The sequence below is a fragment of the Argopecten irradians genome, chromosome 3 (genome assembly GCF_041381155.1).
Source record: "Argopecten irradians isolate NY chromosome 3, Ai_NY, whole genome shotgun sequence".
NCBI classification, from domain to species: domain Eukaryota; kingdom Metazoa; phylum Mollusca; class Bivalvia; order Pectinida; family Pectinidae; genus Argopecten; species Argopecten irradians.
The window spans coordinates 45,810,493-45,826,523 of NC_091136.1; the positions used below are offsets into that span (position 1 = coordinate 45,810,493).

The window sequence follows — 16,031 nt, forward strand, 5'->3', positions numbered from 1 at the left end:
AGCGAAATCCAATCCCTATATTTACACTCATACGATTTTTTTTTTAATTTCTTTTTTAATGCAATAAAATCGTCGTTTGAATGTGACGTAATTATTCAATAAAAGTCGGTCAAAAGTGGGAGGAGCTTACTCAATTGAACAGCGAATGATGACTCTTAACGTAAGGTAGAATTATTCATCCGCGACAACAAAAAAGTTCAATATTTTATTGTAAAATAAACATGACAAACATTGTAAATTTCAGAGAAAATTTTATTTCATCAGATCAGAACTTTAAATATATATTCAATTTTGCTAAAAGTTAATATAATGCGTAATAACATAAAGAATTTGTACTCGGCCACATGTGTGAACTCGGTGACCGTTTTTGTGCAGCGAGGCGAAGCTGACGCACGCTTACACACTGGAGTTTGCCGAAGTTGTCAAACACCGATGTTCAAGTAGCTCAACGTGTTTGAGATTGTCGTCTGACTTGACGATATTACATCATTGGGAGCCATGTGATTATATAATATACGCTTAGATCCATCGCCATCTACAGACGGAACAATTTCACTTGTGTTCGATGTTCCAATGTATTTGTGGTGACGCGTTACTGTCAACACGTGAATTAGCCTACTAGAGGTGCATGTTTTATAATACACATGACTAAATTCTCAAAGAACAGAGACAAGAGGATATGTTTATAACTGACCTCTGTCAGAGGGTCTCACACCCGTTCACCCCAAAGACTCGATCGTACAATTCTAGGACGAACACAGAGGTATTGTTTACGTTTGACAGCACTGCACGTCGCCCCGGTCGGAATATTTTTCCCGTTTCTTTATACAATTGTTAATTTAAAAAAGGTTGGTATCATATATACATGTAAAACATATATGTATTGTTTACATTTTTCCAAAATTCTATGAAAAACAACAACATACACGTAATGTTGCGTCAAAATGTAAACAAAGCCATGTGTTTCTTTTTAAAAAAGTAGCCCCTTTAAGTTGCATAGAACATTTTCATACGCAAATACAAAGTTCAATGTTACCATGCAGTTATGGTAAACAAAATCGGCTAGTACTTGCGTATAGTGAACAGGCCTAGCAAGTGTAAATATATGATTTTAGTAACTATCAAATTATCTACAACTTACATATTTACAAGTTTGCATAACCGATTTTCCACGCGTCGTTTTATAGAATTTGGTACCAGGAGCAGAGTGGTTTTCGACAACCGAATTTCATCGAACTCTCAAGATGATTCACAGACATCAAAGCAAATTTGGCGATGCTCTGGAATTTCTTGCCAAATACATTACAGCTGTTCAATGCCACGACGCCGTCGTTTGGTTGGTCCAGGTGTGAGAAGCTCTGTATGAACTTTAAGGTACCACTGAAGGAAAGGCTTAGACCCATCCCCCAGGGTGACGTCCCACATAGAGCCCCTGTCACGTGGAGTCTAGCTACAGCCACCAGATCGTCATAAGAGATTCCTGTTGGGGACTTGTATGTGGGATGTAGTGTTCTGTAAGCAGGCGACATCTTGCCTTCGTGTGTGCAGTATTTTGTGTGCTCTAAAACTAACCACAATAGATTCTCAGATTTGTGGTGGCTCGGACCAAGATGGCCGGAACAGAGATCTTCGAGTTTCAATACCACTTTACTACCACGCCAGGGCGCAGATACGGAGAACCATTTACTGGATTGTACATCGAAAGAGCAGACTTTTCTGTGGAGCGCGGCCGCAACGATGTTGTTTCCCATAGAATGCGTAAAAATAATTTTGTTTGAAATGCGTCCATCGACATTTGAACCTGTGGCAAATTCACAAAACATTTTGTGTAACGATACAGAGTCCCAACCATTGTCGACAGTGTTGAACTGAATAAACTTGTGGGAGGAACACTGTGGGGTGTTTTTCTCGATATGTCCCCAGTAGCTCATGCTCTTCAGGCTTTTATAGCCGGTTTTAGGAGACTTCACACCTATTCCGTGTATAAATAGACAATCGGGCTTAGCACTTCTGACAAATATTTCTGGTTGCTTCAAATATTCGTTATCCTTTCTATAAGTTTGTGAATAGCTCAACTGTTGCCGAGTAGAATCAGAAGTGTTTTGTCTCTTGTCGTCATCCACCACAAGGAGTGACGTCATCTCGGAGTCCATCATTCCACATTTGGTAGCATCGCTGGGCAGTTTGATGGAAGATTGTGATGGAACCATCCACTCTTGAGATTGAGCGACTCTGTTGTCATACCTTATATAAGATATACGCTGGTCTATGATACAGATAAACACTCTCCGTCCATTATATGTTGTTGTCCACATACGCTCACGGCATCCGTCTTCCCTATGGTTTGACCGGACAGATTCCATGATTAGTGGTAAAATCGAATACCACTCAAAGATACTTGAGTTATCTGGGTTCAACCAGCAAGTCTCATTGCCAAGTTCATACGAAACTGTGGCGTTGTTATTCACTATGGTGACTGTAGTTAGGACACTGTCGTTTGACACCATTTCCTCGGTTTTCTGTCGGTATCTGATGTCTTTCGGTTCGTGTTCCCATTTAATCGTGATATCATTTTCGGTCGATGTATCAGAAGTGTTTTTAGTGTGAAGTTTGAACTCGATGCCAAACGATCCAGGGAGAACATGTTTTAATTGGACATGCTTGTGAGTTTTGATACATCTCGATTTCCAGTAGATGAAGCCATATGCCAGACCAAGGGTGGTCCCCAGTAGGATAGCGATTGTGACCAAGATGATAATGATGAAGCTTCTTCTACGGTGACTGTGTTTTGTGTTTTTTGTCGGTAGAAGACTTTCGTATTCTTGTGTGTGCACCATGTCAAGGCGGGTGGTTCTGTAATGTTGAAAATGTAGATAAAGATGATAGAAAATAGGATTTATAGAAAACATGAGATTTACAAACTTTGGAGGTTATACATAATGTATGTCTGCTGTAACCCGGTAAAATACCAGCCGTAACATATTGGCATACATCGTCTCTGCAGCTCGATCAGCTTAAGGATGTGTTCTTCTGAGGTTTCAGTCCCGTTGAAGTCTCGTTTCGACAAATATCAAAGAAATTGTGAGATTTTCAAATATATTTTATCAATATCTGTAGTAAGTTGCCAGATGCAAATTTTGTCAAAAAATTACGTTTCTATTTTCAGTAGATTTTTTACACAGGGATTTTAAGAAATGGCCCATTTGGCGACCATTTTGAAATTGTGTCTTTCTTTGAGTAGAGCCATAGTTTAACCATTTTTTACTGAAATTGTTTTCACTTAAATCATCACTGCACCAGTATTTTTAGCTGTATCGAGCTAATTTTTGCTGTTAATCTTTACTAAGTTCGTGGTTATTAAAATAGTGAGCATTATTGCGTGAAGTGATAAGCTTTTGTCACTTTATTTTTACATTTAATGGTAATTTGAGCACTTTTATTTTTACTCTAAAATACTGAAAAATAACACGTATTCAAATGGGGCAAAAAAGTAAGCACACTGACCCCCCCATTTTTCTGCCTAATTTAGAAAGAACAACCCATTCCCTATTGATATGCAAAATATTAACAAAAGTTTAATTCCACAACTGTTTCTATAAAGGGTTTAATTTGGCAAAAATGGCTGAAAATGGTGTATTTTGTATACATATCAAACATCTCATTAGGAAATTATGGCTTTAAACTCTTGTGTATATGGTCAAAACGGCAAAAATCCCAAAAAATCTAAGATTTTGTCAACTTGGTACCTTTGAGTGACAATAGCTCAAAAACAAGCACACCGAAATATGTTTTTTCTTCCATTTTCTTGTATGGTATGAACTCCTATTTTCAAAAATCTGTATGAGAAAAAAAAGTTTAATACAAGAAAATTTTGACTTCTCAGAGGTATACATCCTTAATAGAGAAACTAGTAAGTTATTGGTTCTATGTCCGATCTCTTTTCAGATTAACGATAACCAAGTGTGTATTAAATGAATTTATTACTATAACAATATTTCTTCATTTTCGTTTATTTCCTCTCTGAGATGTAATTATATGAATCTGTTATGTTCCCGTTATTTTATATAAATAGATAATTATGGTAACAAGTTGAAATGTATCATTAGACTTATGACAACATGTATAAATAGTGAATATATTTAACATACATGTTGTGTCATATATAAGTGATGAGTGTAAACCACACACAAACAATATTGCAATGGTGCGGAACATGATATTTAGCTTCAATATTTTACGGTGTATATTTATAATTACACATTATGTACACTATGTACCTACCTGGTCCTATATGGGATGGTGATGGGCTACATCTGTAGGTACGTAAACACTTCCCTAGAATGGTGATTCAAGGATGTACAAAAGATACCCTGTCTCGTACTCAATAAGGAAGAAAACATTAAGGAAACCCAAACATTACCACTCCAGTTAAAACTTCCTTATACGGGGCTTCTTAATTGTTATTTATAATCATATATAGACTACTACGGGTGGGGTACACGGAAGTCCTTCATGATATATATTGTTCGAATAAATTTAAGTACCCCTTTAAAATCAATTAAAACAATTTTTTATTTCATCTGGTAATTTGTCAAGATGTCATTCCTTTCTTTTTATCATTTTATTTTCTGTATATTTACACGTGAAATTATGCATAAGTTCGCACATTTCTCCCTTTCGCAATATAATCTTTTGTTAATGTAGTTCTATTTTTAAGGCTTCTATTGTCCGCGTTTATATAAGGAATGAGGATGTTTGACCAGGCACAATACAGCATATATAATTGTGTTTCGGCAATCAGAAATCATGAAAGCCGTAAGAGTTATCCTTCTTGAACAGTTTAGTACGTATTATTTATCCAGCTCTTAGAATATATATATATATATAAATTAAAAAAAAATAAAACAAATCTGCCATCTCTAGCGCTTTCACATCTACCGCTGTTCTTCAGGAGATATTTAATGACGTATATATAATAATCAATATTCATATAGTTACAATATAGATATTTAATGATGTATATATAACGAAATCATAACGTTCATGAATTACCCCTCGGGTTGGGATTTCGTGTCACACCCTCTAGGTAGATATATAGGGAAATAATTTATTAATCTTCAATTTTGGAAGAAATACGGATAATGAAAATCATTGAAAAGTTTGAGCTTCTTATTTAAAGATATTAAGAATTATTATTTGCATCCCAAAAACGATCCATGTTACCTGTTGTCCTTGATGCGTGATCGTAAAAGGCGATACACCAAAGTCTATAAAAGTGGTAGTTTCTGCTCCTGCTTTGTGCTCAGCATACCGGGAGTGGGACGACTGGTTCGCCCGTTGTCAGCATAATGTGAACGGGTGTGGTGTGTTGCTTGGTATCTTCGATGGCTTGCTTAAGTGAAATAGCACTATAAAAAGGGAAGCAGTTTCACAATACATGAAGACACAACACGGATATACATGTATATATATACCACTGTCTTCCAAAACATGCACCTCGCAGTGCACTACATACACACAACATACCGCATGCATGGGAGGCCGTCCCTACACGACCCTGGCTGTTAATAGGACGTTAATTAATCAAACAAACAAACAAACAAACCTATATGGAGTACCAGAGATTTAAAAATATTCAAATCTCTGGGACATGGTACTGATTGCACATGTACCAAAAGCAAAATAAAGTATTTTATACGTATTTTTGTGTTAATTAGACACACATATACACGATTATTTAAACTTTAATGAATATTTATTGTTCAAATGATGGTTATCGTTAATGCTTTGTCAGAGGTGAGCATCTTTATTATTATTATTATTATCTTTATTTCCTCCAAAATGAAGAGTATATAATGATAATCCAAATGTATATGAAAAAAAACCCATATGATAACAGCATGAGATAATATGTACAAAATTTGAGAGATAATAGGGGAAAATACAGAACATGGTTATTGTAAATCAGAGAAAAAGAGAAGAGGGCACAATTCTCTCGGATATTTCTATATCAAATTATTTTCAATATTTATATATATTCATAAACGAGTAAGTTTTAATCAGTTACATAAACGAATTGAACATCTTTCTAAAATTGTACACGCATGTCAATCTGAATTGTTCTATATTATAACATTCCAATGTATAGTCCAAGGGACCTCCTAATAATACATGTATTAGCTCAAAATCTGAGAGGGAGTATAAATATGAAATAAAATCTACATTTGTGATTGATACAATTGAACATATGAAATCATTTCTTATTTGTTCAGTTAATGAACAATTCAAAACAATATGACTAACAATATCAGTGTAAAAGTGTCCACAATAGTGACATAATATTACAGAATTTTCTAAACGTACAGACACAATCATTTTCATAATATATCTTACATTTTCAAGGCAATTTGGATGACGTAGAGCTAGTTTCCAAAGGTAATGGGGTTTTAAACAATCATGTAATGATAAGAATCGTGTGAATTCTGCGTCATTTGACATTCTCAATTTCCAGGCATTTGTTTCATACATAGTTACAGATTTGTGGACTAATGCCTTCCAACAATATCTGGAAGGAAAAGATCCATCATCGAAAATTTTTAAGACATATTCATATAAGTTGTATTTCTTAAGTATTTTGGTAATGTCTGGAATAAAACCTTTTTGAACATACGTAGTCACATTATTTAAAAAATATCTCACATTGAAAATTCTAAAAATCAAATTTGTTCTTTTCATTCTACAAACTCTGCCTAGGAACAATAGTTTTTTTAATATCTATATAAGCCTCAATAGAGGTCCAACCTATTAGTGAAGTACACATATCTGTTCTAGTTCTTCTGTCAAACCCTTGTATAGACTTTATAATAAAATGTTGAGCCCTTTCAAGCATTAATAAATCAGGTTTTGATAACACCCAAAGCTCACACCCATATAGAGCAGAAGGATAAACTTTTATTTTGATAATTTTTGAAATAGTAAGGGGGTTCAGGGCACACTGGTGTGCACCAGAACGTAGTAATGCCATAGTACCACTTTTTAATTTGTTACATGCCTGTTTAATCCTTTCAAAGGATTGATGTTTACTATTCATAATAAAACCAAGATGATTAGTTTCTAAAACAATAGGTAAAACGTTATTATAAAGACTAAATGAACAGTTGATGTTTAAAGTTCTCTTATCAGAAAATACCATAACTTTACTTTTTGAGCTTGAATACAAAAATCTCCATTTTCTACTGTATTCTTCACATATACTTAACATTTTTTGGAGGCTCGTACTATTTGTACTAACAAGACATATATCATCTGCCTGCGTAGGTAATTTGCAGGTATATCTATTATAGATGCACCTCTACCACAGTTTTCAACTTGATTCAATAAGTTATTAATAAAAACAAGATACATTTTTGCGGAGAGGGCCCCTCCTTGTAAAATACCTCTCTCCATATTGACTGGCTCAGATGTAATACCGTTAAACAATACTGAACTTTGTACATCTGTATACATAAACCTTAAGATATTCCATACCTTCCCTGTAAGACCAATATCGTATAATTTAACTAGTAGACCGTCATGCCAAACGGTATCGAATGCTTTGGTACTATCTAGAAACGCCACATATACATCAGAACCATTTTCCATATTATAATAAATACATTCTTGTAAATTGAATGTTGTACAAAGACTACATAAGTTTTTTCTGGTACGCTGATTGCTGCTTGCTAGGAAATAATCAGAATCAATTATTTTGTTAATTCTATTGGCTATAGCCATTTCAAAAATCTTAAAAAAATACTGGTAATAGCGTTATCCCTCTGTAGTTGTTAGGGTCGTCTTTTGACTTTCCGCAACCTTTATGTAATGTCACTATTATACCCTTTTTCTAACTCTTGGGGATATATTCATATTTTACAACAAGGTTAAATAAATTCTGTATGTGGTCAATCACAGATTGTCCAGCATATTTTACATGTTCATATACTAGACCTTCATGACCACCTGCTTTATTCGCTTTTAAATTTTTACAGATCAGTTTAATTTCTTTTGATGAAAATTTTTCATATAAAAACATATCTTTATCAGATCGACTATTGGTTTTAATAATTTCAATTCGGTTTTTAATCTCACTGCGGAAACAGTTGTCAAATTCATCTGCATCATGGTCTTTAAATATATTTTGAAAGTGCAAGGACCAACCAGTTAAAATGTCGTCAGTATCCCTTAACATTTTTCCTTCTGATTTTAATTCGGTTTGCTGAACCTTTGTATTACTACATTTCCGTTTGTAAAGCTGCCAAAACAAGTTCTGGTCTAACTCACTTGATGTATCAATTTCAGTAAATTGAGATTTCATATACAATTCAAAACACTTACGCAATGTACGTCTAAATTTTCTTTTACAATTTTTATAATCAGTGAATGATCGACACTCTCTACGTTTTCCGGATTGTATCCAGGTATGCCGTTTTTGCTGCATTTCATTATGTAGCAATGTTAGAGTTTCATCCCAATAAGGTTTTAAGTACTTTTTATAAACTTTTCTCTGTATACAACTATTTGCGGCTTGGTTTAAAACCGCACATATATCATCATAATAATGATCTATTTTTTGAGGGTTTATATTTTCTCCCGGTACCTTAATGCAATCCAGTAAATGTTTGACATAACGTTCATAATTGCGTATCGAACCATCTTGTACAGCTTTTCTCCATTTATATCTGTTACAATTCAATGAACTTTGTTTGGATACAATTTTAGGTAAACGTATTGAACAGATGATTGGGTGATGTTCAGACAAATTACTGTAATCGTCTAAAACCTCACAATATCGAATTAAATCTATACAATTTGATTCTATTAATATATGATCAATTGCCGTGGAATTTCCTGTTTCAGGATGAAACGTACAAACTGGACCACTGCATTCAGTCCTAACATTTGCTGAAATCAAGTTGACTCTATCTAAAAAATTCTGAAAAAACTCCGAACGATCGTTATCTGTAAAGTCGTATCGTTCACCACGGACTTTTACATTTAAATCGCCTAAGCAAAATAAAGTATTTTATACGTATTTTTGTGTTAATTAGACACACATATACACGATTATTTAAACTTTAATGAATATTTATTGTTCAAATGATGGTTATCGTTAATGCTTTGTCAGAGGTGAGCATCTTTAAGAAAACGCCAAGACGTGTGGTTGTAAAATTATTTAATAAAAAAAGATAGCTACTGCAAAATCTGTTTCTTTTTAGACGGCACAACTGGTATAGCAGAACTGGTATAATCCTACTTCATATCCTATTACATGTACTCATGACACCAGACATATTTCCTTATAAATTCTAGTTAAACTGACTTATACAGTATGTGATTTCTTATATTGAAGTTGAACATTGCGACCATCAAGTCTCTCGGACCAACCCGAAAAGTAAACACCCACAGACATGATCAGAATCAGCTAAACCCCACGGACTTGTATAGCTTCTGAAAGCTCATCTTGATACGTGTAACAGAGTAAGATTCCATGGCTTCATCAACACCATACCACAATAGTCCTAATTCCAGGTGAATCACTCCGTGTAATACAACTAGGGTTATAGAATTTGAAATAAGGGTTTCGATAGGGATGCTGTCGCGCTTAGTCGACCAAAACAGAACTGAATCCCACTATACACTGATACATGCATGTACTTATACTCAGTAAGCTGAAACGTGAAAAAAGTTAATTATAACCGCCGAGAGCGCACGGTGCACGTTATTGATACGTACATGTAATCATAATGACATTTTAGAAATACTGACGTTTTCTTAAAGATGCTCCACCGCCGACAGAACATAAAATGATATTCATGCATCATTTGAACAATAATTGGTGTTTAATCGAGTATATATATGTCTTATTAACACAAAAAATAATATGAAATAATTTAGTTTGCCTTTGGTGCTTGCACAATCAGTACTTCATTCCATATAGGATATAGTGCCACCGATTTTTTTCGGGATGCAATTAATTATTTTTTATATTTTTAACTTGAAGTAAAATGAGAAGCTCAAACTTTTCGATGGTGGTAATGGTGTAAAGTAAGTAACATTTGTAACTGAAGAAAAATACTAAATCGTCTGCTCCTGTTTTTGATAGTGAAAAAAATGCCGTTTGTCAGCGGTGGAGCATCTTTAAAATAATGATAAAATAGTGCTACCTGACATTATATAAAAACGTACTACCTTTTAGGAATCTAACTCATTTCTTATGTTAAGTCTACTATCTCTTTTTTATTGTGGTAATTGTGTGTAATATGGAGATATCTTGTTACAGTGTAAATACAGTATAATATGTTGTTTTAAAATGTATATGTCAGTTCAAATGAACTAACCAATGTTTATTGTTTTTATGTCACCAACTTTAAATAAAGCTTGATTTTCAAGATTCCACATATATTAATACACGGGGCGGCACACATGTATATATATACTGGTAATTTCATATAGAGAACAGATGATGACCTATACAAAATCAATTCCATCTATTTATATTTTTAAAAAGCAACAGATATTTCTGAATGGTTTAGTCCGATAAACCTGCCTATATTGTTAGATTTTTTAACTAATAGACTATAAACTATAATAATATGGGCAGATTTAGCGTTACATGTGCATACGTGTCTTTTAGGCCTACGTGTACTTGTAAGAACGAGAACTATTCGCCTCGGGTGTTTTTTTAGCCTCTCGCTTTCCTTCTGTTGCTAACACAATGTGCGATAAACACGGGACCTTTTGTGTGTCATGTGATAATTAGACGCATTTCGCTATTGATTCACGCCTAACAACCGCGTGTTGTCGTACGTTGTACGTGATCGCTAAAGATTGACGACTGGTTAATCAGGTTTGCAACACACGCATATAGCCATATCCGGTTATCATATCGTACGATTTACGTTTTGTCTTTTATTTAGATTAGACTGGCCATAACCATGTAAAGCTGCACCCTGAACAACCTCAAACACCGGCGCTAACTCCTATATGGATAATATAGAGGTGAGTGTAAGAGTTTTCGTTATTTTTCATGAAACATGTGGTACTGTAACAGTGTATAGTTGTATGTATGTACGTTAGCTTTTTACATTTATACACACATGGTATCACGCGTGATCAAAACAGTTGCACGGTATAACTGTATGTTTATTGTAATCCTTATATGTTGTTTGCATTTGGAATCAAATGAATTGAATAACTGTCTTGATTTTGTAAAATTATTTAGATCTAAATAGATCCGTCTTTTCGGTACCAATATACATGTACAATGTACATGTACTGTACATTGTACATGAACAAATACTTATGTAACTTCTGCATACATGTACATATGTACAAATAATATACATGTACACTATATAATGTAATAGTTACAGTGTACATGTAGCTACAATATAGTTCAATATATATATGAATATTTATATTCGTCATGCTTTCGTTTTACAGACTGAGTTACATGTATATTCAAGATGTACACGTTTCTCTGTTATAAATTTGGAGACAAGACCTCTTGGGGGGTCTGAAGTGTGAGATGAATTTTACAGCCTTCATTACCAGGTGAGCATACAGAACGGAACTTTGGCCGATTTTCTGGCGAAAATTAGGTAGTACGTCTATATATATAACATGCCACTACAATGTACATTATGGGATAGTATAAATTTTACAATCAGATTAATATTTTCTGTATTTTGTTTGACTTTTCTGATGTATTACACTATGTTTGTGCTCCAATATGCCCAATGCACTGTCTACGTTATTGAGTTTATACATGTAGTAATTTAAAAGAAACAGCAACATTATTCTTGAGGGATAAGCTACACTGTACCATGTAAATTACTTGTACCTGCTCGGTCCTGCTGTGTCCATTTGTAAAGACTACAGTATGAGACAATGGGTCCAATCACATTATCTAGATTTTGCGGCATTAAAACATACACCGCCAACTAAATGCATGTAGAACCGATTGGCAAACACATTATTCAGTCGAAATTGTTGTTTTTGTAGAACACAAGAAAAGAGTAAATAGATTAGAAAAAAATAAACTTCCTTGTATGTAATGCCTGACTGATATGACTCTTGAGACACTTCTTTTGATAAGATTTTTCATAGTAAAAAAAACAGGAAGATTTGAAACTTCCTGATTGTCTTTTACCCTTGACTTATATGATAACATACCCGTTGAGATTTACCATACCTGTCCACCACATTGACTTATATGATAACATACCCGTTGAGATTTACCATACCTGTCCACCACATTGTGCCGACTGCCGGAGGTGCTGTATGTATGCTTTATATCTTGACACATTGTAAGACAGTGTAGATTTTCTGTACTTCATTGTTGGTGTATCAACTTAATCATCTTAATTTACTTTTCATTTTCCGACATCAAATTCACAGCCATTATGTCATTTCTCAAAAAAGAAGACATTATATCTTCAAAGTAATTACATATAATTGTGTAGTGAATGTTAACGATTTTCGTACTAGCTTGTCGATTTTCGTACTAGCTTGTCGATAGTTGAGTTACTGATAAAGGCCATATAATAAGTCCTATCATACAAAACAAATCATTAGTTTCAGTACGATGTAATGTAGTCTTTAGGTAGTTGATTAGACCATTTTCACATAGACCATTTTCACATAGACCATTTTCCATCATATTTTTTTTCAGTTCAGAAAGCTTACTGGTACTATGAAATTAATTTTCTTTTAGTTATAAAATTACTCAAAATACACATACTGTATAAATCATCATACTGAATCAACCGTACTTGCAGGTACGAATTCGAATCCGTTGTATCTGTAATGGAATGCGCTGTGCTAGCCGAACCGTACGTTACAAGTGGTTCGTTTCTTGAAGCTTATATTATACCACTTGTATCCAAGATTGCGGATCCGACGTCTTTCATTTGTCATAGAAATATGAAAAATTGTTGAAAACAAGACATATTAGATATAGGTTTTGATTTCGAAGCGTATCTTTCATATGAAAGCCGCCATATTGGAAAATACAAACGCGTGACGTATCAATTAAATATAAATGGCACGAATCCGCAAAAGAAAAGCACGGAGAATACATTATTATGCTTTCGTTCCTTTGAAAATAAATGAAATTAATGACAATGATGGAACTTTTAATCATAGAAAATCATGTATCCTAAAGTGGTAGTTGTTGATTAGACAAGCTTATTTTCTTAAATATTTGCCATTAATTTTATTATGTTTTAGGTGAACGTTGACTTTAAATTTAATAATATATGTTTTCTTTTAAGGGACAGTCGAATTACACCTCATTGGAAAGGAGGCCAAAATGGCGGACCCGGAAAGAACAAGACTTTTGGAAACGCGGACGAGAAGCCCTCCAAATCGCCCGTATTGTAGAGCAGCTCTTGCTGTTGTTTTGCTTGTGACTGTTGTAGTGTTTATCAGTATCGGTGTCCATATTGCTTACGTCACGTCCACATCCACTAGCGGTTCATTCTCTTCAACAACTTTATCTTCACAACAGGCGTTTTCTCATTCCTTCAGTGCCCAGCTGAAAGTATCAAAACATATTGGGACAAAAGATACAGACACATTGATCGATATTGAATGGGATTCTGAAGCTAGATCGCTTACATATCAAGAAACTCCCATTTCCAGTTCTTTTTCTCACGATTCGGTCATAACAAGGTTCGTTTACGCAAACAAGTCCGCAGTTTTTGGTTTGATTCATGATTCGAGCGAAGAATGGTTTTGTCGAAACGACACGGAATCATTCGAATGGCTAACAGTGATTCAAACCATTATTAAGCAAAAGGTCACACCGTTCACTGACAGTCACAAAAACGGTTCTACCTGTAACGGAAGTGAATATTCTACCACTGCATCTGGTAAGACAATTTTACTGTGTGTCAAAGGATCGCGATTGGTCTATATTGATCATGACGATGCACGCGCCTTAGTAACGCAATGGACTGCATCAACATCAGAGAGAATCAAACTACCTCAAAAGTTACAACAATGCAATGCTATATACACAAGCATACCTCATCTACAGGAAGGGGTCTATTCATCGGAGGACTTAGCCACGAAATATAGATCAACACTCCTGAAGAGAAAACAAAGGAAGCATTGTTTATTCATTCATGGAGCAGGTGAGCGACCTCCATCAGACACCTATATTGACAAAGGAGCATTGCCGATCTACTGGGGTAGTTACATAGAAAGCTACACTCCCCAGTGCCTCACACGTAGATTCATGTGGTACAACAGCATAGACCGCGGCTGGGATGATACAAAAACTCAACAAATGTTCTGTGAGTTTGCCGTCGGCAATTCCAGTCGACCTATTTCAGATACTATGATTTTTACTCACTCATTGGGTAATCTGGTGGTTGCGGCAGCATTCCATAGACGCTTCTGTCAATTCGATCATAGAACAAGTGTTTGGTATGCAATACAAGCGCCATGGAGAGGCAGTAAAGTATCGAATGAGCTGCACACTCTTTGCTCTAAGAAAAATTTCGAAACGCATATTACATACATTGTGTTGAGGGACCTACATTATTGTAAACGAAATAGTAACCACCCGTCACAGGCGTATGTGACGTTAAATACCTCATACGTCTCCCCTACCGGCGTATCATTTAATGACCTTATACAGACAGCTAGACGTTACATATCCGGTGCCGTGTGTGGGACGAGCGCTTTCGGAATGGATCTGTCTTTTTCCATGAGTGCTCGCTTACACCTTGTTTCCGCATACACACAACTGTCGCTCCCAAACGACGGACTTGTGGCCTTCGAAAGTTGTAATATAAAGGGTGATTTTGACATTAGACCATCAAGTCGTTATTACAAAGGACATTTCAATCACGCAGAAGGGACCTGTCGCTTTGGTGAACGGAAGGGGGTTGGGGAACCAGCCCAACACCCGTGTCTATGGTACTGGAAATAATGGCAACCCATTGGCTTTAAAAAGAAATCCTTAAGGTTGTGCAAGAGTACATTCCACAGGCTTTCTCTAATTATACGGAATAAAAAATCTATACATCTTTATACCGGTTCATATATATTGTTAATGATGACATACGTGATTGTATTTGGTTATATTTATTTTGATATTTAATGATAAATTTACTTGTGATCAGTTATTGTTTATGTATTTTTGTACCTCGGGAGATCTGTTGTAATATTGCATAATAAACTATCATTATAAACTTCTAACAATATAGAGTTTTCATTTTTGATACTGTTTTGCCATGTGACTGACATACTAGTTTACAGTCGTTCACTGTGTTATCACAGGGCCTGTATTATGTAAGTTTCGGGAGCTCGGGATGTGCACTGTATAAGTTATGTTTAGGTTTTAGGTACCCAAGGACTTTTGGAAGGCTAAAGAAAGCATTTTGACTGGTTTTCTTTGCCCGACTCTTCACTTTAAAGTCCTATTAACAACCAGGGTCGTTTATAGCCCGGCGGATTGGTGACACAATTGTGCTATTATGGTTACAAGCATGAAACTTGGCATATATGTCAAGAAACATATTCAGAGTAAATTTTGATTAGGAGCCACTTGAAAAAAAACTAGACAAATATGGCGGCCATTTTTCAAAATGGCCGCTACAAACACTAAAAATATCAATTTCCTTCAAATACAGGAACCTTTTTATTGTCATTTTCACTAAAAAACAATGGTAAAAATAGCGTACACCGAAAATATGTTATCAAGTAAGAATTTGCATTATCAAAACATCGTCATCAAAACAACAAAATGCTGAGTCAGCAAAACGCAATATAGGACCATATTTTACATTTCAAGTTATGAATTGATAAAGACCGATTGTATAATATATTCACAAGAACGATATCTTCACTTTTGATTGGAATTTTCGTCAAATATAATGGACCCATATGGATCATGTCCGAGTTCAAACAAAGGATGGACTCCGACACTCAGATAGGGTCCTCTACTTCACAAAAGAAACTCCTGTTTTCAATTTTTGGTG

The 16,031-nt window shown here is 35.0% G+C and overlaps 2 protein-coding genes across 3 annotated transcripts; one reads left to right on the top strand and one right to left on the bottom strand.

The window, feature by feature from the left end:
* On the bottom strand, nucleotides 1-4,448 carry LOC138318778 (uncharacterized). The gene is made up of 2 exons (XM_069261467.1): nucleotides 4,282-4,448; nucleotides 1-2,853 (listed from the first exon to the last, which is right to left on the bottom strand). Exon 2 carries the CDS (start codon nucleotides 2,835-2,837, stop codon nucleotides 1,182-1,184), a length of 1,656 nt encoding a protein of 551 aa, XP_069117568.1. The 5' UTR covers nucleotides 2,838-2,853; nucleotides 4,282-4,448; the 3' UTR covers nucleotides 1-1,181.
* Nucleotides 4,449-10,877: 6,429 nt separating this feature from the next.
* On the top strand, nucleotides 10,878-15,252 carry LOC138318780 (uncharacterized). 2 transcript variants are annotated; one of them, XM_069261470.1, is made up of 3 exons: nucleotides 10,878-11,037; nucleotides 11,482-11,592; nucleotides 13,314-15,252. In XM_069261470.1, exon 3 carries the CDS (start codon nucleotides 13,352-13,354, stop codon nucleotides 14,978-14,980), a length of 1,629 nt encoding a protein of 542 aa, XP_069117571.1. In that variant the 5' UTR covers nucleotides 10,878-11,037; nucleotides 11,482-11,592; nucleotides 13,314-13,351; the 3' UTR covers nucleotides 14,981-15,252. The 2 variants fall into 2 exon arrangements, with proteins under 2 accessions (XP_069117571.1, XP_069117570.1); XM_069261469.1 differs by lacking the exons at nucleotides 10,878-11,037; nucleotides 11,482-11,592 and adding an exon at nucleotides 11,682-12,319.
* The last annotated feature ends 779 nt before the right edge of the window (nucleotides 15,253-16,031 follow it).